Source organism: Musa acuminata, chromosome BXJ1-7 (genome assembly GCF_036884655.1).
Source record: "Musa acuminata AAA Group cultivar baxijiao chromosome BXJ1-7, Cavendish_Baxijiao_AAA, whole genome shotgun sequence".
In the NCBI taxonomy this organism is placed as follows: domain Eukaryota; kingdom Viridiplantae; phylum Streptophyta; class Magnoliopsida; order Zingiberales; family Musaceae; genus Musa; species Musa acuminata.
Window position 1 is genome coordinate 40,003,229 of NC_088333.1, and position 21,807 is coordinate 40,025,035.

At 46.8% G+C, this 21,807-nt stretch overlaps 3 protein-coding genes across 4 annotated transcripts; 2 read left to right on the plus strand and 1 right to left on the minus strand.

Moving 5' to 3' along the window:
* The first annotated feature begins 308 nt into the window (after nt 1-308).
* Nucleotides 309-1,838, plus strand: LOC103992990 (uncharacterized). Its single transcript, XM_065193736.1, has 2 exons — nt 309-330; nt 438-1,838. Exons 1-2 carry the CDS (start codon nt 309-311, stop codon nt 1,802-1,804), a joined length of 1,389 nt encoding a protein of 462 aa, XP_065049808.1. The 3' UTR covers nt 1,805-1,838.
* A 4,399-nt stretch (nt 1,839-6,237) lies between these two features.
* On the minus strand, nt 6,238-8,234 carry LOC103992532 (probable staphylococcal-like nuclease CAN1). Of its 2 annotated transcripts, none has more exons than XM_065193037.1 (9): nt 8,023-8,234; nt 7,900-7,955; nt 7,615-7,729; nt 7,416-7,532; nt 7,160-7,347; nt 7,023-7,082; nt 6,797-6,956; nt 6,648-6,716; nt 6,238-6,579 (listed from the first exon to the last, which is right to left on the minus strand). In XM_065193037.1, the coding sequence occupies exons 1-9, from the start codon at nt 8,161-8,163 to the stop codon at nt 6,454-6,456; spliced, it is 1,032 nt and encodes a 343-aa protein (XP_065049109.1). In that variant the 5' UTR covers nt 8,164-8,234; the 3' UTR covers nt 6,238-6,453. The 2 variants fall into 2 exon arrangements, with proteins under 2 accessions (XP_065049109.1, XP_009410542.2); XM_009412267.3 differs by having other exon boundaries at nt 6,238-6,585; nt 8,023-8,233.
* A 1,405-nt stretch (nt 8,235-9,639) lies between these two features.
* On the plus strand, nt 9,640-14,679 carry LOC103992535 (F-box/LRR-repeat protein 3). The gene is made up of 8 exons (XM_009412271.3): nt 9,640-10,545; nt 11,039-11,164; nt 11,727-11,831; nt 11,923-12,316; nt 12,393-12,522; nt 12,801-13,095; nt 13,183-13,434; nt 14,110-14,679. Exons 1-8 carry the CDS (start codon nt 9,757-9,759, stop codon nt 14,167-14,169), a joined length of 2,151 nt encoding a protein of 716 aa, XP_009410546.2. The 5' UTR covers nt 9,640-9,756; the 3' UTR covers nt 14,170-14,679.
* Nucleotides 14,680-21,807: the final 7,128 nt, after the last annotated feature.

The following is a 21,807-nucleotide window of genomic DNA, read 5'->3' on the forward strand; positions in this document are numbered from 1 at the left end:
TCGGGACGTCCCGTAGAGAAGGATCCCCTTCCTCGGCGTTCGGGAAAAGTAGCTTTGTCTTCGTACTTGCACATAGGTCGGGTCGGAGCTCGGCCTGACCCCTCCGACGATCAAGTCAGATGGAGAGAAGAGGTCTCTTTTGTATGTGTTCGATCCCCCCCCCACTCCTTCACTCAGGAGCGGGGTTTTTATAGGATGACTTACTGTGTCTGATGTGCCCGTTTTGCAGGGGGTAGGATCGTACTCCCGGTCGCGTCTGACAGTGGTGTTGGCGTGGCGTGAAGGATTAGCCTTGAGCAGAACGTTTAATGCCCCTCGGCCGGTGCTCCGGTCCGTTTGACCAGGTACTATCGGGTCGACCAAGACATGTGGCGTCATCTGGGGCAGCCGACGTCAGTCCGACTCTTGTCGCCATTATTATCCTCATCAAACTCTAGACCGAAGAGAGGAGATATCGCTTTCGGTGCCTTCCCCCGTCGGCGGCCAGCGGCGTTTCCATGTCCAGTTCCTCATAAGAATCGACTGGCGTTCTCTCTTCCGTACCTGCAAAGGATGGCTCAAAAACCCCATGAACATTGCTCTTCTTATCTGGCTCCTCAGCGTCGCCGTCTCCGGCACCATGCTGGGCCTCCTCCTCCTCGGACTTCTGAACGACGCGTTCCCCACCAAGTCCCTGCGATACCACTGGATCGAGATCAATAACCAGGTCCTCAATGCGCTGTTCACGCTCATGAGCCTCTACCAGCACCCCAATCTCTTCTACCACTTCGTCATGCTGTGCCGATGGAGCTCCGAAGTCATCACGGAGCTCAGAAAGATGTACTGCAAGAACGCAGGTTACCGGCCTCAGGAATGGGCTCATATGATGGTGGTCTTGGCCCTCCTCAACATCACTTGTTTCGCGCAGTACGCCCTTTGTGGTCTCTACTGGGGATACTCCAGGGAGGAGCGACCGGAGTTCCTGGAGAACTTCTTCTTCGCGCTGGGGATTGCCACACCGGTCTTCGCTGCTCTGTATGCGGTCTACAGCCCTCTCGGCCGGGAATACGACTGCGGTTCCGATGAAGAATCGCAAGGGAAGAACACCGCAGCTGACACGAAGCGATGCAAGAAGCAGGGCCTAAAGTTGTACGACCGGAGAGTCGTGGTGAGCAAGCCGGAGTGGGTTGGAGGACTGTTCGACTGCAGGGACGACGCCACCGCCTGCTACCTCTCTTTCTTCTGCACCTGCTGCGTCTTCGGCTGGAACATGGAGAGGCTCGGGTCGGGTAACATGTACGTGCACGTCGCCACGTTCCTCCTGCTCTGCGTTGCTCCCTTCTGGATCTTCAACATCGCGGCTCTCAACATCCACAACTACGTCATCGGAGATGTCATCGGGATCGCGGGAGTAGTTCTCTGCGCGTTCGGATTGCTGTACGGGGGGTTTTGGAGGATTCAGATGAGGAGAAGGTTTAGACTCCCGAGGGATGCCTTCTGCTTCGGCTCTGCTTCGCTTACGGACCACGTGAAGTGGATGTTCTGCTGGGCGTGTGCTCTGGCGCAGGAGGTGCGCACCGGCAACTTCTACGATGTGGAAGACGACAGCCTCTTTAGGAAGCTAATGGACGGCGAGGAAGAGAGGCAAACGATCGCAACCGAGACGCGGGATGGTTCAGAAGTGCTTCGGGGAGATGCAACGACGCCACCGGTTCAGCCATTGATGGGATCCGAAGACGTCGTAGGTGGTGCGAACGGTTCGACTCAACTCCCACCTGCTTCGTTCTCGGCCGGAGAAGAAGACGACGCGCCGTCTTCTACTTAGACAGGGAAGTCGTACGTGCAACCAAAGCTTAGAAGTTACACCGTTTGCAAACATCTTCCGGTGGTGTTTTTGTTCTTCGTTTGTGGTGTGATGAATACGGTCACAGTGGGCGTTGGAAGACGTATTTTATGTAATCGATGTAAATACCATTCTTTTTAATTTTCCACAGGGTAAATCAATGAAAACAAAAGCAGTCTAATATGGGGTGTGGAAAGGATGATCGATCTCATCTCTATAATTATCTTCTCCTATGTTAGTGTCAATCTTCATCGTCAACTTGAGAATTGATTCGATATGATTTGTGTTTTAGAATTTATTGCAGGTGAGTGTGATATTCCGATAACAGAGAACAGCAAGGGTCCTAAGTTAAAGAAGAGTTCACAAGATAGTGTTGGGTCCGAGACTTAAATTTTTTTTTTCATGAAATCCATTTATGATAATAATGAATGTTATTATTGAACTAAGATTTATATTTTTGATGTTATTATGATCCTTTAGTTATTCACTTATCGTAACCATATTATCACTATTGATGATAGTGAAAGTTTGAAGTGAACTATGATCTAATGGTTTTTCTCGTATTGGATTTTTCATGTAAAAATTTAGTATCTCATTTTGTGATTGATTCATTGTTCTACTATTTATGTTGTCCTGGTTAATATTTGATTTATGTAATAAGTTGGTATTTTGATGAGAAACTCATTTTGATACACAAAGAGAGAAAAGAATTATTCCGCTATAATAGTTTTTCCCAACAAGTGATAACAGAGTCTCATGTTGTTCGATGTTAGTTTTTCTAGCATGATTGAAATGGAAAAGTCAGATGGTATGATAGAAGATTTACTTTATTGCAAAGATTTGTATAAGCTCATCAAAATTAAAGAAAAATAATCTAGAATGAGAGGCTTAACATGAAAAAGCTATTGCCTATATTAAAAGATAGATGGATATAAATTTGTATAAGCATATTTTTGATTAAACCATAGTTGATGTTGTTTGACAAATATTAAAAATTAAAAAAAAAAGATAACAAGAAATAGAATTTCTCTCCATATAAGGTTTGTCAATTTAAAGTATAAAGATAGTAGTAACATTATTGAGCACTTAAGCCCGGTTTAGGGTCTCGCAAACAAGCTAGTTACTATAAAAATAAATATATATAATAATATACAAGGATTGTTATTTCCTATCTCTTAATCGGAAAGTTGGAAAATATATATGGTAATAATTTGTAACTCCGCACGAAAGGAGACTCTAACTATAGACATGGTTAAATATAGTTTACTAAATGAAGATGTTAGAAGGAAAGAACAAGGAAAATATTCTTCTAGTGCACTTATTATTGAAAAATAAGAAAGACGTGAAAAAATTTATAATATAAATTCACATGGTTATAAAGGAAGATCCAAGTCTAAAAGAGATATTAAGTATTTGCACTGTAACAAGTCAGGTCATATAAAGAAAGAGCATAGGTTTTGAAATCGAGAACATAATGAAATAAAGAAAAATGAGAAATAGACTAATACAGTTGTTGCTGAAGGTGATATCATTATTGTTTGTTATGATATATATGTCAATCTTGCAGCTTAATTGGGTAATTGACTTTTTGGTGCTTCATTTCATATTACTTCTCATGATGTTTTCTTCAGTTCTTACATGATGAGTTTGACGATATCGAAATGGAAATCAATGGTACATCTATGATTATGAGTATTAAAGATATTTGCTTAGAGACCAATACTATGAGCAAATTAATACTCAAAGATGTTAAACATGTTCCAGATATTCATCTTAACTTGATATCTACAAGTAGACTTAATGATTAGAGATTTACATATTATTTTGGTGAAAGCAAATGGAAGCTCATTAAATGTTCTTTAATTATGACGAGAGGAAAGAAGCTAAACGCATTCTATATCATGAAAGCTAAGTTATACAAAAGAGAGATTAATGTAGTTCAAAAGGGTGAAAGCATAAATCTTTGACATAAAAAACTTTGTCATATCAACGAGAAAAGAGTTCAAACACTTGTTATAAATCAGTTCTTACCAGAGTTGCAAGGTACATCTCTTAAATCTTGTGATTATTGCTTAGTTGGAAAAATATATATAGTTGCCTTTCATACTTATCTATCATCTAGAAGATCAAATATTATTGATTTGATTCACACTGATATTTGTACAATGCAAACTAAAACTCTTGAAAGTACTCTTTATTTTGTTACTTTCATTGATGACCATTCTAGAAAAGTTTGGGCTTTTGTTTTGAAATCTAAAAACTATGCACTCGATATTTTCAAAGAGTTTTATATCACTATTGAAAGAGAAACTTATAGAAAGCACAAGTGTGTTTGAGCATATAATGGTGATGAGTACAGGGGTTCTTTTGAGAATTATTACAGGTTTCATAGTATCAGGCTTGAGAAAATAGTTTTTAAAACACCTCAGTAAAATGGTGTGACAGAAAGGATGAACAAAACCATTGAAGAAAGAATAATGTGTATGTTTTCCCATGCTAAGTTATATAAGTCATTTTGGGAGAGGCTACGAGAACTACAGTTGATATGATAAATCTTTCTCTATAAATTCCTCTGAAAAGTGATGTTCTAGAGAGAGTATGGAAAGAAAAATATATATCTTATGATCACTTGAGAGTCTTTGGGTGCAAAGTATTTATTCATATTCCCAAAGATGAGAATTATAAGCTTGATAATAAGGTAAAAGCACGTATTTTCTTGGGGTATAATCATGAAGAGTTTAGGTACAAATTATGAGATCCAGTGAACAAAAAGATTATTAGAAAAAGAGATGTTGTATTTCTTAAAGATAAATTATTTGATGATGGTGAGAAGCCAAAACCTCTGTTTATATTCCTTGGAGTTTGGATCGAATCCCTCCACCTGTAGTTTATGATGATCATAGGAAATATGAACAAGAAGAATATGATAAGAATGTCAGTGATGATGCTCCTACAGTTGACGATGTTGAATCAACTAAATAATTTAAGCAAGCACCTCCACTACCAATTGAGATTTCATTGAGAATATTCACAAGAGAACGACAACCATCTACAAGATATCCTCTATATGAGTATGTTATGCTTATTGATGGATAAGAGCCAAAAACTTATTATGAAACTATTCTACATAAGTACAAGAATGAGTGAGTTAAAACCACGCAAGAAGAGATGAGATCCTTGCTTGAGAACCATACTTATGACTTAGTAAAGTTACATAAAGGGAAGAAAGTTCTCAAGAATAAATGAGTTTATAAATTAAAGATTAAAAATAATAGCTCATAACAAAGATATAAGACACGACTATTTGTGAAAGGATTTAGTCAGAAGAGATATTGACTTTGAAGAAATATATTCTCTTGTAGTGAAAATATCATAAAATATCTTTTATGATAAACCAAGGGTACAATAATATATTTACAAAGATGTTTTCATATAATAATTTTATTATTCTCTTGGTATATGTTAATGATATACTGATTGTTGGCCATAATGCTAGATTCTTCATGATAAGAAGAATGATAAGATTTAGTTATCTCAAGACACAAATATTGAAAAGGTTCTTGAAAGATTCAACATAAGTAAAGTCAAAGTAGTTTGTTCTCCACTTATAAGTCATTTCAAGCTTAGTTTGAAACAATTTCCTACAAGTAAAAAAAAAAAAAGAAATATTCAGAGTGTCTTACTCATCTGCGATAGGTAGTTTGATGTATGTTATGATTTGTACTAGGCTAGATATAATAGGAGTTATTAACCGATTTCTCTCTAACCCTAATAAGAAACATTGGGCAATAGTGAAATAAATATTAAGATATCTAAGAGGTACTTTTAGGTTATGTTTATGTTTTGGCAGCGGTGAATCTATGCTAATGGGGTATACAAATGCAGACATGATAGGTGATACTGATTCTAGGAAATCTATTTCGGGGTTCTTCATGACGTTTGCAAGGGGAGCAATCTCTTAGTAGTCTAAGTTACAGAATTGTGTTGCTCTATCAACCACAGAAGCAAAATACATAGCAATTACTAAAACCTATAAAGAAGATTTGTAGATGAAAAAGTTTCTATAGGAATTGAGTTTGAAACATGAATGATATACTATTTACTTTGACAATCAGAATGTCATTCACCTCTCCAAGAATTCAATATATTATTTTAGATTTAAGTATATTGATGTAAGATATCACTAGATTTATGATATGCTTGAGATGAAAGAATTGCATTTGGAAAATATGCATACCAATAAAAATAGATCAAACATATTGATAAAATTTTTGCCTAAGAAAAAACTTGAAACATGTAGGCAAAAAGTAAACTTAGTACAACCCACCATATGAGTTGGAGGGGGAGAATTGTTGAGTCAAACCGGATTAGACCGGTTTATATAAAAATTTGATATCTTATTTGTAATTAACTCATTGTTCAACTATTTATACTGATTTAATTAATATTTACTTTTTAGTAATAAGTTAATATTGTGATAAAAAACTATACAAACGAAAAAAATTTGTTCCGGTATAATAATTTTTAGCAGACGCAAGCATACAGCTAAGAGATTGCCCTTCAAGGAAGCTAAGAAGAGTCCCACCGCGGGTGGGACGGACTCTGGGAGGCTACCACGGAAATCCCATGTATCAGAAAACTTCGATTGGGACTTTCCCTTCTCTCCACCCGGCGTTGCGCATTTTCTTCCTCCATTCCCATGGCTTCTCAGGGTGTGACGAAGCCCACAGGCCTCTCCGAGCTGCGCGTGCTTCCTTCTGCCACTGCATCACAACAATCAGAGATCTCAACGTAGCGCGACGTGTGAATCGGTAACGTAGCTCACCCTCGCAAATTCCGGGCGCTTATCGTAGGTCGCGTAATGCCAAGCAAAGCCTCCCTTCAGCATCCGCTCCTGCACAACAAAATTGGAGCGATCAATGAATCCCTGTAACCACTAGCAAAGTTAGCATGGTTCTCTCTTCCGCTCCGCACCTGCACAAAGATTCGACCGCAGTGTACGTCTCCGACGCTTCGACCATACCGATCGACTCCATACACATGGATCTTTAATGGCTTTCCCTCCACAAGTTTGAGTAGCTCAGCCTTAGCCTCTTTTCCGTAAGGCATTTCGCTCTCGGGTGCATCGATTCCCCTGTTGGCTTGAATGATCACTGATCATGCAGAACTGAGGTTTCCTAGGAGATTCTAAGCACTGTACCTTAGCCTGATTCGATACTTCCGTGCGAGGATCTCATCCCCGTTTGGACCAACCTTGAATCTGTCAAGAACCCAAAAATGAGATGAATTTGGCAGATACAAACAAATATTTGGGTTGATGGACTAAGTTCGTTCGACCCATATCCTGCTGCGCTTATGCTCTTCTTCAGCGCGTCTGCTTCCCTATAGTTCCTTGCGGCTCGGACCGCGGTCCTCTGGATGGCAGCTTGCTGCACTTCCATCGGCACATCAGCGGACTCCTCCGGGGTCGCAGTGTCCACGTACGCCGTGATACCGTCCCCATCCACAACATCCCTCGGATCGACCTGATCATCGACAGCCAATTGCATCAGAATTTGGGACCGTCAAGCCTTAACATGAATACTGTTCTCACAGGAAGCGTGCGTAGCTCAAACTGTACTCCGTCATTCCATGTTGACGACGACGATGGTGGTGCGTCTACGAGTTCGGGAGTCGAAGGAACAGGAAGGTTATAGTAAGCCAACAGACCCTGAAGAAATTGGCACCGTATTATGTCGATCCGACCTAAACTACAATGAAAAGTGTAACTCATATGAGATCTCGAGGTTCACCTCTAAGTCTGCCTTCTGATTCCCTCTGAGCGTTTGGACCACGAGAATGGCGGCCGTCGCTGGGGTCTTCGGTCTTGGCTTGGCTTCCTTCCATGCCTCTAACAGCTTCTTGTACCTGAATCAAATCAGAGGCACCACACACACACACACACCATTTAATCTCTTCAGCAACCTAACACAACAAATCTTTGATGAGAGTCATTTCGCAGTGCATTTGGTTGCCGGTCGACATGGTGTTTCAGAAATTAACATTCTGTAACTAAGCAAAGTAAGAGTTATGGGTACCAAATAGCCTGCGCCCTCCTGGAGGAAACCACATGGCGGCTTAGTCCTTCCGGAACCTGGCACCACAAAGAACCAAATAATGATGAGGAGAAGAGATCTGCCGACAGCACCAGATGTGATCACCTTAGCTGTTATCTCGTAGTCGAGCAGATCATGAGCGAGGGCAGCAACGCCATGCGGCACCCCCTGGTGGGCTTGGGGCCGATGCGGGGGCGTGGACTCGCCGCAGTCCCCTCTGAGACACCGAAGCAGGGCGTTTCCCATCTCTCCCTTGTCCTCGGTCGCTCAGCTCTCGATGTTCTTCTGCAGAGGATCGGAGTGCGGAAAAGAGCAAAGCTGAGAGCGAAGAGAATATTAAAAGCCTGCTGGTAAGACTTCGAGTCAAGCGGTGGGACCCAGCCGACGCGGACGTCAATAATTGCGCTTGCCTGGATTGCATCGTCAGGTGAGCAGTCCACCGCAGTGCTTCTTTCTCCCAGCGGAAGGAGAAGAAGAAGCACTGGGCCCCGGCCGGCATTAGAGCCGACAGAGAATTCCCTTGCGTAATGCCAAGAGAAGCCTCCCTTAATACAGGTGAGAAGGTTAGAAAATAGTAGTAACACAAGATCGTATAGGAAAGATAAGAGTGAATTATGGCCCCAATGTTTGAAGCATCTCCCAGCCAATCAAAATGTATGAGCTTTCAATCAAAAACTTTATTCTCGATGACTAAAAGAAGCTTTTATAAACATTGCCAACCCATCCTTATGATATTAAAGGAAGTAGAATATATGTATATATATATGGCGGTGATGCCCACGTATATGTATATATGTATATATGTATATATGTATATATGTATACATATATACATATACGTGGGCATCACCGCCACGTCGGCACCATGTAATGCTCGCTACATGGGACCCACACCATAGGGAGAGACGGCTGGAACGGAAGCACCTTCCCGAGATGTCGCCTGACACGGTGGAGTGGAAGATGACTACCGGCACATAGACTTGGACGCTTTACCAGTGCCGATCAGCGTCAGCTGAGTACTCCGGAAGACGTCCTTTCCGGTACGGCAAACACCCCGTCTTATGCCCCCCCCACCCACCACCACCACCACCACCACCTCCACCTCCACCTCCACTTGCATATGCTCACCGCCCCCTCGCATACATTATATTCTTTCTGATGTCAATTAAGCAGCTCATCTGCCCCCTTGTTTACCACTTGATGATTGCTTCCAGCTGCATCATTCACATAAAATTAGTGTTATTAGCATGAGCGTCCGAACTTTCATTCTACTATCATAAATATAATTGCGTTGTTTTTTTATTTTTTAATCGGAAGAATATTCATTTCCTTAGGATGACTCGAAAGAAGGAAAAAAGAAAAAGGTAACCGTACCGGTGGAAGGTTTCAAAGTCGCCCTCTCATTTGTATTATTTAATTACACGCGTTCGTACTCGGTCCTTCCCCGTATCGCCCTGCCTCTATTATCGGTCCCCTTTTCCCGTTCTACCCTTCTCACCTCGTCCTCCTTGTACGGTACGAGTGCTTGTTATGACGATTGTATCCTCGACCTGTGCTTGTCTTTTCGTGTAACAACAGCTCTGCCCAGGGGTTTTTTTGTCAGATATGGATAATATTTACGTTACTCCACTGTTCTTCGAGTCGAGCACTCGCAGCGGCTTTTGGGTAATTTCGATCCTCCCTTCTTCATCCTCTTTAAAGCCCACCGTTTTCCATTGGGCGGTTGCCTCTTCCTCGTTCTCCTCTCGCCTTCTCCGCCTCTTCTCCCCATTGCTGGCCGCCGAGCTCGGTCCCTAGTAGTTATCTGGATTGGTGGAGCGGCCTTTGTCTCCGATTCCCATGGCGGAGAGCGGCGATCTTTTCCGGAGGATCCGCGGTCGCGATGGCTTCACGACCGTGGCTCTCGATCTCTTCTCCACGACCGCCAACCCTAGCCCTTGCTCCTACTCCGGATCCGCAAAGCGGCTCCGGATCGGAGACGCCATTCCTGCCGCGGTGGTGGCGGAGGAAGACCGGCACGACCTGGTTGATTCCCTTTCTGAGGAGATCCTCTTCTTGATCTTGGATCGCTTGGAATCGGACCCGCTAGACAAGAAGTCGTTCTCGCTCGTCTGCAGGTCGTTCTACGCTGCCGAGTCCCGCCACCGGCGGGCCCTCACGCCGCTCCGGTCGGATCTTCTCCCGGCCGCGCTTGCTCGCTACCCACTGGCCTCGCGTCTGGACCTCTCCCTCTGCCCTAGGATCACTGACGCCGCCCTCGCCTCCGTCAGAGGCGCCCTCCGTTCGTCGTTGCGCTCGATCGACCTCTCCAGGTCGAGGGGGTTTTCACAAGCGGGGATCGGAAACCTCGCGGTGAACTGCGCTGCTCTGGTGGAGATCAACCTCTCCAACGCCACGGATCTGAGCGATGCGGCCGCTGCTGCTATCGGACGGTCGAGGAATCTCGAGAGACTCTGGCTGGCCAGGTGTAAGATGGTGACGGATATGGGTATCGGGTGCATCGCCGTCGGATGCCAGAAACTGAGGCTGCTCTGCTTAAAATGGTGCTTGGGGATTTCAGATCTGGGGGTCGGTTTGGTGGCAGTAAAATGTAAGCGGCTGCGGAGTTTGGATCTCTCGTTCATGCCGGTACTCCATCTTTTCTCCTTATTTACCGTCATTTTCTTCTTTTCTGACTGGTAAGTTTAAGAGATGAGCTAATTTGAGGTCTCTGCTTCGTATGTGAAATGAGCCAATTGATTTTACTAAGAAGGTGAAAAAATTTCAGCTGCCTCGTGTTCCCAAAATCTTTCTATCTTAACGAATCTACATGTATAACTCAAGAAGTAAGAAAAAGAAAGGGAAAAAGGAGGCAAGCTTTCCTAAATATGGACGGGCTCTGATATTTGACCACTCTTAGATTTTGTGTGGTTGGGGTGCACAAGGGCTAGTTGTTTGTCCGTATATGAGCTACAGCATCTCTGTTCTTGTCATTTGCTTCAGAATTTCTCCGTCTTCAGATTTGCTCTGCTCTTAGCAAAGTTATCTTCATGCTTTGTCATGTTCATATTCATATCTTGAGTGACCTTTTGCCAAACCTAATTCTGATGAACCTTCATGTTTTCTTTTTTCTGCATGACAGATAACTAAAAAATGCCTTCCAGCTGTCCTACAATTACCAGACCTTGAAGATTTGGCTTTAGTAGGATGTCTGAGCATAGATGATGAAGGCCTTTTATCTCTCAAGCAAGAGTGCAAGTCGCTACAGGTATGTGTTTGTGATCTTGGGTGATTCTGGATGCAAAAATTGTGTTCTACATCCTCAGAAATAAATAATCGTCCCCTTGTAATTTATAGTCCCATGCATTTAGTGGTGATATTCTCAGGAATTGTACAACCATTTTATGATTATGTTGTTGGTCAGGCAACTTACTTCTTTGACGTTTATAAATGACACTGGGTGATACAAGCTATCTGATATTGGTATCATATTTATGGAATTGAAAAAAAATGTCAAACTTGTCACCAAATATTTGTTGTGATATATGTTATCAGGGGAAAATGCATGTTATATGGAGGCTTATGTATGTTCCTAAGATATTTGCATTAAACATCATCCCTGTTTTTTTATTATTGTTCGCCAACTGCTCCCAAGTTATAGGATGCCTACATGAGCATTTTTATGATGCCTTTCTCCTTAAGAGGATCATATTCTAAAGTTCCTGCGTAGCAATCATCATCTGCAACCTGAAACATGTTTTAACATTGCACATGTGCTACATCAAATCCTGCTCCTGATTGCATATTGATCCAATTTTGTTTTGATGTAGGCGCTTGATATGTCAAACTGTCAACATGTCAGTCATGCTGCATTTTCTTCCGTATTGAATAAAGCCCCTGGTTTACGCCAAATGAGTTTAGCATACAACTGCTTGGTAAGACTGTTGCTCATGCACTAATTTTTTTTCAGTTGAATAAAAGTTTGAGCACTCCTGATTAATACTTTTGATATATGTACTGATGCAGGTAACCCATTCACTAGCTAGCAGCTTGCAAAAGCTATCCAAGTTGCGGTGTATCAGATTAGATGGCAGTGAGGTCACAACCGCTGGACTGGGAACCATTGCAAACTCCTGCAAATCACTGAGGGAACTGAGCCTGAGCAAGTGTTCAGGAGTGACAGATGAAGGTCTTTCTTCTATCGTGATGAAACACAAGGGGCTGGTCAAATTAGATGTCACATGCTGTCGCAATATAACTGATTTCTCCCTGGCAAGCATTACTAGTTCGTGCAATTCCCTCACCAGTCTTAGGATGGAATCTTGCACCCTGGTCTCTAAGGAAGGTCTTCGTTTGATCGGTCAACATTGTCATCTCTTGGAGGAACTAGACCTCACCGATAATGACTTAGATGATGAAGGTTTTCATAATTGTCTCAACTATTTCAATTTATTAATGCTTGTTATTTCGGTTGCTCATCATGTTCTTACATGCAGGACTGAGAGCCATCTCAGGATGTCAAAAGCTATGTATCTTGAAAATTGGCATATGCTTGAAGATTAGGGATGAAGGTCTTATTCATGTTGCAAAAAGTTGTTCAAAGCTCCAAGAGATCGATCTGTATAGGTTAGTCAATTTCTTTTTTCTGTGGTTCCATCTTGATAACTGTATTAATAGTCACCAAAAGAGGTGATCTATTTCTTTGTGGTATAGTCGTAGCAGACGAAGTTTATTCAGAAAACGGAAATAGATAATTACTTTTTGATGTGAGCAAATTTCTAGGTCATGAAAATTCAGTGGCAGTATTTCATAGAATGCAAACTTCAATTTGGAGATTGGGCTTATGTTTTTAGATTCTACAACCTGTCTCGGTTACACTCAACTAATATGAGATATCGCTTCAGGTCTATAGGAATCACGGACACTGGTGTTATGGCAATAGCTCGTGGTTTCCCTCTGTTGCAGACAATCAATCTAGCATACTGTACGGGAATAACTGATGATTCATTAAGATCATTATCGAAGTGCTCAAATTTGTATACTCTGGAGATTCGAGGTTGCCCACAGGTCTCATCTTTGGGTCTTGCAACTATTGCTGTGGGGTGCCAAAAGCTTACAAACCTCGACATCAAGAAATGCTATCATGTGAATGATGCTGGAATACTTTTTCTTGCTTGCTTCTCCCAGAATTTGCGTCAGGTACTTGCTTCATTTGTTCTCTATCTTTGGATATTGAGAGTAAGATTGTGGCCCGATCATATGTGATATTCTCATGTCGCTTTCCAGATAAATTTGTCATACTGTTCGGTAACAGATGTGGGGCTTTTGGCACTTGCAAGTGTTAGCTGTCTTCAGAATATGACAATATTACATTTAGGGAGACTCACACCAAGTGGCTTGGCAGCTGCTTTGTTGGCATGTGGAGGACTAACAAAGGTGAAACTGCATTCATCATTTAAACCATTAGTTCCAAAGCCTCTTCTCAAACACATAGAAGCCAGGGGGTGTGTGTTTCAGTGGAGGGACAAACCTTTTCAGGTATTCTCTCTTGTGTGGTTCAAAGATACCGTGGTTTGCAATGTTTTGTTTGTTCTAAAAATTTTATAATGCTGATGGCTTTTTCATCTGTATTTATAACCACATCATGGGTTCTAGCTACGAATGTCACCTACGAGACTGCTTAAATCATCTCTTGGTATATAATCAGTTATAGTTTTGTTGGTAAAAAATATTAGAAATCCATTATCATCATTGTTCAGATTATAGATCTCGTTTGTTTATATTTACACGAACGGAACGATATGCTATGTGACCAGTTTCTCATCAGGATCAGTTTCCTGAATTTGCATGCAGTAGGTTGTATAGTTTTACCCAAGGATATAAGCACTCGTTAGAAAAAGAATATCCACATTTCTTGAACATAGAAACATGCCCAAAAAGGTGACTCGCTCTCCATTTGCAGTTCACATGATGAATCATATTAAGGGATGCATGTTTCTGTTTCTCAAGAATGAATAATATTTTCAGTTCCATCTTGGTGTAAATTATATAAAACTGTCGCAAAACATTCTGGTCAAACAAGATGCTTCTAATTACAGTCATGATATATTTAACTGAGATATATGATGGACAAGATTTTACCTTTTCAGCACCCTTTTGTTTCACATGAACCAACGTATGGATTGATTAATGATGATTGACATCTCTTGCCAGGTTGAACTTGAACCCAGTGAAGTTTGGAAGCAGCATTCACAAGAAATGCATGTAGAGTAAAACGAAATTTGGTCACTGCCTCTGACCTGTGAACTCGTCTTAACAGCGGAGAACAATACTTTTCCATCAACGCCGCCCGTGGTCTTGGGAATGCAGAACATGGACTGAAACAGGGAGGTCGTTGGACGTTTATTGGCAAAGAGACATTTTATTCCTGAAACTTTTGAGGCGTATATTCTCACTATCAAACGTGGTGGTTATGAAAAGGACCAAACAGAGAAATGAAGGCATCACATTGAGATTTATGGGAAGAACGTTGAATTGGCCAATTTCGGCGATCTGGTGATTGGATTTCGCCAGAATCCTGTGGTACGACACATTTGGCTCTCGTCATGTAGCAATTCTTCTAAAAGTGATCGACCATCGCTCATCAAAGTGATTTGACGGGATCCCGTTGGCCGCAGCATGACCGCCTGGCATTCGAATGGTCACTTGTCGTCGCACTTATGATGCGTTTGACGCTTCTCATGTTTGTTTTTCTACGCTTCTCATGTTTGTTTTTCTGATTCACTTGTGTCGGGTTCTCCATCCATATCTCTCTCTCTCTCTCTCTCTCTCTCTCTCTTACCTGAATATATTTTGGTAATTAATGAGGATAATAATGGCGACAAGACATGTGCCGACGTCAGTTACCTCGGATGACGCTTCATGTCTCGATTGACTCGACAGCACCTGGTCAAACGAATCAGGACGTCGGTCGAGGTGCATTATTAGGAGTACGAGCCTGTCCCCTGCAAGCGAGCACAGTAAGCTTCCCTATAAATACCCTTGCATGCTAAACGGAAAAGGGAGGAAAGAGAAAAGACATACAAAACAGACCTCTTGATATCACTTGACTTGATCGTCGGAGGGGTTGGGTCGAGTTCGGACCCGACCTGTGTGCAGGTACGAAGACCGAGCCACCTCTTCGCCAGCGCCAGGGAGAGGGACCCTTCCTCGCAGGACGTTTCGGTGAGCCTCGACGTTGCTCGATCCGCTCTGCCACCCCCGTTGGCAACCCCGAGAGACCTTCGACAGGATCCCCGTCATCAGGACCCGAATCAAGCTGCGTCGACCCCGAGGCCACGACTTAAAGTTGTTTACACGAACAGATTGGCGCTAGGAGGGCCTGACTGTCGAGGGATATTCAGATTGACCCCGACGAACTCCCCGCCGAGGGATCGTTCTTAACAGGTGCGCCGGCCGAACGGCCCTCGCGTGGCGGGCCACGGGCCGACGACCTCGTCACAACCTCAGAACGCTACTGGTGTTTGTTCAACGACCCGGGTCTGCTTCCTCCCGAGAGCGCTCCGAGCGTCCCTCTGCCCATGTCATCCGAAGCCTTTCAAGACCTTGCCCTTCAGGTCCGAACCTTGGCGGGAATGGTGTAGACCGTTATCCCGCTCATTTCTCAATCAACAGACCCGTCAGCGGCTCACCTTACGCGCCAATTAGAGCCATCTGCACCGGTTCACGCGACCACCTCGGTGCTCCCTGGTTCACCTCAGACCCGAGCGTTTCCCATTAGAGATCAGGCAGGGGGAAACCTTGCCGGCCGACCCGAGCATGAGGCGGTATCTTCAGACTCAACGAACTCCTTCCGGGCTCAGCTGCGCCTTCTCAGTCAACGACTCGAAGAAGTGCAGAAGGAGGTCCGCACCTCAAAGGGAGAGCCAGGGGACGATGCGCATCGGGGGTCGCCGTTCGCAGCGGAAATACGCTACCAGCCGGTGCCCGCAAGTTTTCGACTCCCCTCCCTGGACGTCTACGACGGCACCACAGACCCCGCGGACCATATGGCCGCCTTTCGGGCTCAGATGGCGCTATACGGAACCTTTGACGCTCTGATGTGCAGGACGTTTCCCACAACCCTGAGGGGGCCAGCCCGCACATGGTACAACGGCTTGAAGACCGGAGGAATTGCCTCCTTCGACCAGCTCGCCAAGGAGTCCGAGCTCAACTTCTTAGCTTTGTCCCGATCGAAGCCATCCGTCGCCCTGCTCCTTGTACTAAACCAAAAGGAGGACGAACCCCTCTCTCATTTTGTGAATCGATTCGCCACTGAAATCAGGGGCTTGTCAGATGCTCACCCGTCCTTATTGATGCAGGCATTCATGGCGGGTCTCCGTCCCTCTAGGTTTTTCTGATCCCTCGTGGAACGACCCCCCACCGCAATTTCGGAAATGCTACAGCGAGCCAACCACTATGTTGCGGCGGAAGCCTGGATGTCGGAGAGGCGCGAGGAGCATAAAAGGCCCCGGACGGAGCCACCACGAGGGCAGCTGCCCGACCCATCGAGGCGCAGATCGGACCAGTCTGACCCATCCGCGCCGAGGTCGCCACTCCCCGCTTTGGGAACGTCCCGAACATAGATATTCCTCCAGATAAAGGAGAGGGGGCTGCTCCAAACCCCCAGTCCGATGAGGAGCCCACGGGAGCTCGCAGACAAGACGCGATATTGCCACTTCCATCGGCAAAACGGGCATGACATGGAAGAGTGCCGCGAGCTGAAGCGACATATCTACGGCAGGATAAAGAGCTTTCCCCGCGGCCCGAGGGCCCCATCGAAAAGCAGATCGACGTAATCACAGGCGGCCCGGCGTTTGGGGGAAATAGTATGTCTAGGCGGAAAGCATACGCCCGCGCCCCCGCAACCGAGGACCCTGGGCACGGGCCCGCGCCCGAGGTCACGTTTCTAGCTGAGAGAGCCGAACCGCCCGAACATGATGACGCGTTGGTGGTGGCCGCTAGAATCGCCAACGCCCAAGTGAAAAGGATCATGGTCGACACTAGGAGCTCGACCGACATTTTTTATTTGGACGCTTTCCAGAAGCTCGGGCTCTCCCGCGACGCCCTGAAGCCTATGAGCTCAGCGCTCACCGGGTTCACCGGTGAATCAATTTCGCCGTTGGGCGCGGTCACCCTGCCCCTAACCCTCGGGGAAGTACTGAGGACGAAGACGGTGATGGCAACCTTCTTAGTAGTCGACCTTTCTACCGCTTACAATGCGATTCTGGGGCGCCCCACCCTCAATAAGCTCAGAGCGGTTATCTCCACCTACCACCGGACCGTGAAGTTCCCGACCCATGCGGGGGTCGGAGAAGCCAGGGGAAGCCCCCGCGAGTCAAGGCGGTGCTACTTGATCGTGATCTCAATGCACAAGAGGAGGAGGGCTGAACTGTCCATCGAAGACCCCCGAGAAGCAAAAAGGTCGTCCCAACACCCCGAGCCGACGGAACCTACGGTGGAGGTGCCACTACAGGAGGGGCGCCCATATCGAACAGTCAGGGTCGGGTCGGAGCTTCCTGAGTGGGAGCGAGCCCAGCTTATCAAACTCCTCCAAGAGAATGTTGATGTCTTTGCCTGGTCTCCCACTGACATGGCAGGCGTCGACCCTGAGATATCTCAGCACCACTTGTGTATCTCCTTAGACATGCGACCAGTAAAGCAGAAGCCCCGACGTCTTGCCCCCGAACGCCATCAGACCATCTGAGGAGAGGTAGAACGACTTCTGGCGGCAAGCTTCATTGAAGAGGCCAAGTACCCACACTAGTTATACAATATAGTCCTCGTGAAGAAACTTAATAGAAGCTGGAGAATGTGCGTTGACTACACCGATCTTAATCGTGCTTGTCCAAAGGACTGCTACCCCCTCCCACGGATCGACTAGTTGGTCGACGCAACGGCTGGTCACGCTCGCCTTTCGTTCATGGACGTCTTCTCCGGCTACAACCAGATCAGGATAACACCCGAGGATCAACAGCACACCACCTTCCTCACCGACCAAGGGGTGTACTTCTACAAGGTTATGCCATTCGAGCTGAAGAACACCTAGGCTACATATCAAAGGACCGTGAACAAGATGTTTGCTCACTAGATAGGGAGAAACATGGAGGTCTACGTCGACGATATGATTGTGAAAAGTCGCACGACAACGACTCACTTGTACGACTTGGCCGAGACCTTCGACACACTACGAAGGTACAACATGCGACTCAACCCCGCCAAGTGCGCTTTCGGTGTCAACTCGGGCAAATTCCTCGGTTTCATCATACATGAAAGAGGAATCGATGCGAACCCTGAAAAGGTATGGGCGATTATCGACATGCAGGCCCCTCGGACAATCAAAGAAGTTCAGCGCCTGAACGGGAGGCTCGCCGCCATGTCAAGGTTCCTCTCCCGATCGGGCAACCGATGCCTCCCCTTCTTCCGGGTTTTGAAGGACCACAAGAACTTCACATGGATGGCGGTGTGCGAGGAGGCTTTCGCCCATGTGAAGGAGCAACTGGCGTCACTCCCCCGCCTCGCTTCGGTGTCCCCTCGAGAAAGGCTGGGTGTCTACTTGGGCACCTCTCGACATGCAATAAGTTCTGTATTGATCAAAGAGGTTTCTGGAGAGCAGCTGCCGGTTTACTACGCTAGCTATGTTCTTAACGGACCCGAGGAGCGATACCCTCCGATCGAGAAACTGGCGCTAGCGCTCGTATTGACCGCCCGGAAGCTACGCCCGTTCTTCCAAGCTTATCCGATCGAGGTAATTACCGATCAGCCGCTTCGACAAATTTTGTCTAAGTTTGACCTTGCAGGTCGCCTCCTCAAGTGGTCAGTAGAGCTTGGCGAATTCGACATCTGATACGTCCCGAGGACCACCATCAAAGCGCTAGCGGTGGCCGACTTCGTCTCAGAACTAACTCAGCCCGAGGACAAGGATCCGGAAAGCGTGAAGGCAGAATGGCTCCTCTGCGTGGACGGATCATCCGGCCAAAAAGGTGCGGGGGTCGGGTTGGTCCTAGAAGCCCCTAACGGGCACTCGTTCGAGCGCTCCCTTCGCTTCGGATTCAAGGCCACCAACAATGAGGCAGAGTACGAAGCGTTGTTGGCGGGGCTCAGACTAGCCGTCGAAATGCAAGTGGGCGACATACGCGTCCTCACCGACTCACAACTGGTAGCCGAATAGCTCGCCGGCGGCTATGAGGCCCGAGACCCAACCATGTCGAAGTATCTAGCGGAGGTAAAAGCTCTCGCCGCCCACTTTTCCTGCTTTACATTATCTAGGGTGTCGAGACTCCAGAATGAGCGGGCAGATATGCTAGAAAAACAAGCCTCGAGGTTGGGTCCCGAGGGCAAGCCCGACGTGGAGGAACTCCCCATCGTGCCATCACGGTCGCAGCGGTGGCCACCGCTGGACCACCAACGACATGGGTGCAGGAGATGTTATAGTTCAAACGTCACGGGACGCTTCCCGACGACGAAGTCGCGGCTCGGCGCCTGCACCGAACCCAAGCCTGGTACCATGAAATCGGCAGACGGTTGTACAGGAGGTCGTATTCACTCCCCCTCTTGCGCTGCCTGGAGCCCAAAGAGGCTCAGTCAGTTCTTGCCGAGGTCCACGACGAGATTTGTGGTGAGCACATAGGTGGGCGCACCCTGGCGTTCAAGGCGCTCCGTCAAGGGTACTACTAGCCCACTATGTGCCGAGACGCAAGATCGTATGTGCAAAGGTGCGATGCATGCCAGAGACACGCACCGATGCCTCGACAGCCGATGGTACCGATGACGCCCGCGGACTGCGCATGGCCTTTCGCATAGTGTGGGATGGACCTTCTCGGCCCTTTCCCCCTAGCTTCGGGGCAACGAAAATATATTATTGTCGGGATAGACTACTTAACCAAATGGGTCGAGGCCGAACCGCTGGCAGCGATCACGGAGCGTCAGGTGGAGAGATTCATGTGGAGGAGCATTGTTATCCAGTTTGGTCTGCCCAGAGTCATCATCACTGACAATGGGACGCAGTTCGCCAGTGCTCGGTTTAAAAAGTTTTGTGCGACCTACGGCATACAGCTGAGGTTTAGCTCGGTCGCACATTGCCAAACGAACGGGCTGGCCGAGGTGACCAACCGAGCCATCCTGGGCGGACTCTAGAGAAGGACACTCACAGCCCGATCTGCTTGGGTCGACGAATACTCGAGCGTCCTATGGTCTTTGCGAACCACACCTAAAACCGCAACCGGGGAATCCCCCTACAGCCTAGTGTTCGACACCGAGGCTATCCTGCCCGCCGAGGTGGAGATTACCACCCCACGAATAGAATCTTATGACGAATGGATATCGTCCGACGGACTCCGAGCCGGATTAGATTTGCTCGAGGAGAGGCGAGCCGACGCACACTTGAAGGCCCTCCCATACAAAAGAGCCATCGCCAGGATTTACAACAGAAGGGTGTGCCCCCGACCTATCAGACTGGGCGATCTAGTGCTGCGCAGGGCTGAGGTAAGTAACCCGACCTGAGTGCATGGTAAACTCACTTCCAAATGGGAAGGACCTTATCGGGTCGTCGAGATCGTCCGACCGGACACGTACCGACTCACGACGTTGGCTGGCTGCTCTTTGCCAAGGACATGGAACGCCCAAAACATTAAGAAGTTTTTCGTATGAGAAAGCAAAAGATTGGCAATATGCAAGAGAAGAAAATTTTCTTTTGTTTAAGAAAAGCTAGGGGGTATAGGACTCGACCCTGACTTACAGACCAACCAACACCTTGGAAAAAACTACAAAAATTACAAGACCCTTTTATTCCTTCGAGACCTCCAGGCGGTCGTTGAAAGGGACATCCTCGGGCATGTCCACCCCCAGATCTTCGGGATGGGAGGTGAAGGGATCCTCCTCTACCTCGAGGCCGGGGTGGCACGTACGAAAGCAAGCCAGAGCGATCCGGTATCCATATTCGAAGGAGACCTGCCTCGTCCGCGTTAGCCCGAGTTCAAACCCCTCGGACTTTTTGTATGTTTCGATCAACTCTTTGTCCTTGTCGGGTCAGAGGCGAGCCTCCTCAGCAAGTGCCTCGGAGGCTGCTCTTGCCTCTGCCCTCACCTCCTCCAACTTTTTGCTAAGGGTGCTCGCCTCCGTCTTTAACAATCGGAGCTCGGTCTGCTCTATCCGCATAGTTTTCTGGAGCTCCGACTTGAGGCAAGCCACCTCCACCTCCAAATTTGCCGTGCGCTTCTCAATGGCCGCCAGGGCTTCTGGGCCCGCCCCGGCTCGGACCTCCATCACTTGGCAGCGCAGCTCGGCGTTGCGGCCGCTGAGGCCCCCGATAATCCGGCCAGTGTCACGCACCCGATCCATCAGGGTCGTCGCGTAGTGAAGGCCCTGTAAGAAAGAGGAGAGGTCAGGAGAAACACTGTCAGATGTATAACTAGAAATAGCATGCTTAATACTTACCAATGTTAGGGACTTGGCTGACTTGCCAAGCAGAGCCTCCGAGGGCAAGGTATATATGTCCCGAGCCATGTCGGGATGAAGCGCGCCCTGTAGGAATGCGGCGGAGGAGTCCCCTCCGGCACACGCTCTGTCCCCCAGGACAGGCCCCCCCAGCGAGCCACCAGGGGGTCGTTTGCCTCCCCCGCCGGGATCTTGCCCACCACCCGCGACAGAAACGGCTCGTTATCGCCCGCGGGTAGTCGGCACAAGTCGCGCATGGAGGGAGGGCACAGGTCCTTCCCCGTCGCTTCCCGACTGGGGCCTACCGTGCCTCGAAGAGGTCCAGCCTCTGCTCGGTCCGCCCGTCCCGGGCCCGCCTTAGCTCTCTTGGAGGCAGTGATCTTTGCCTTCTTCTGAGGATGCCCGACCTCAATCTCCAATAGGGAATCCTTCGAGCTA

Bases quoted from the DNA above. Each gene is read 5' to 3' on its own strand.
- LOC103992990 (XM_065193736.1), top strand. From the start codon at position 309: ATGCCCCTCGGCCGGTGCTCCG. The intron at 331-437 runs GTCCGTTTGACC...ATCAAACTCTAG, and splicing joins GCCCCTCGGCCGGTGCTCCG to ACCGAAGAGAGGAGATATCG.
- LOC103992532 (XM_009412267.3), bottom strand. From the start codon at position 8,163: ATGGGAAACGCCCTGCTTCGGTGTCTCAGAGGGGACTGCGGCGAGTCC. The intron at 6,957-7,022 runs GTACAGTGCTTA...TCAAGCCAACAG, and splicing joins AAGTATCGAATCAGGCTAAG to GGGAATCGATGCACCCGAGA. The intron at 6,717-6,796 runs GTGCGGAGCGGA...TTTGTTGTGCAG, and splicing joins GCGGTCGAATCTTTGTGCAG to GAGCGGATGCTGAAGGGAGG.
- LOC103992535 (XM_009412271.3), top strand. From the start codon at position 9,757: ATGGCGGAGAGCGGCGATCTTTTCCGGAGGATCCGCGGTCGCGATGGC. The intron at 10,546-11,038 runs GTACTCCATCTT...TCTGCATGACAG, and splicing joins TGGATCTCTCGTTCATGCCG to ATAACTAAAAAATGCCTTCC. The intron at 12,523-12,800 runs GTTAGTCAATTT...ATATCGCTTCAG, and splicing joins CAAGAGATCGATCTGTATAG to GTCTATAGGAATCACGGACA.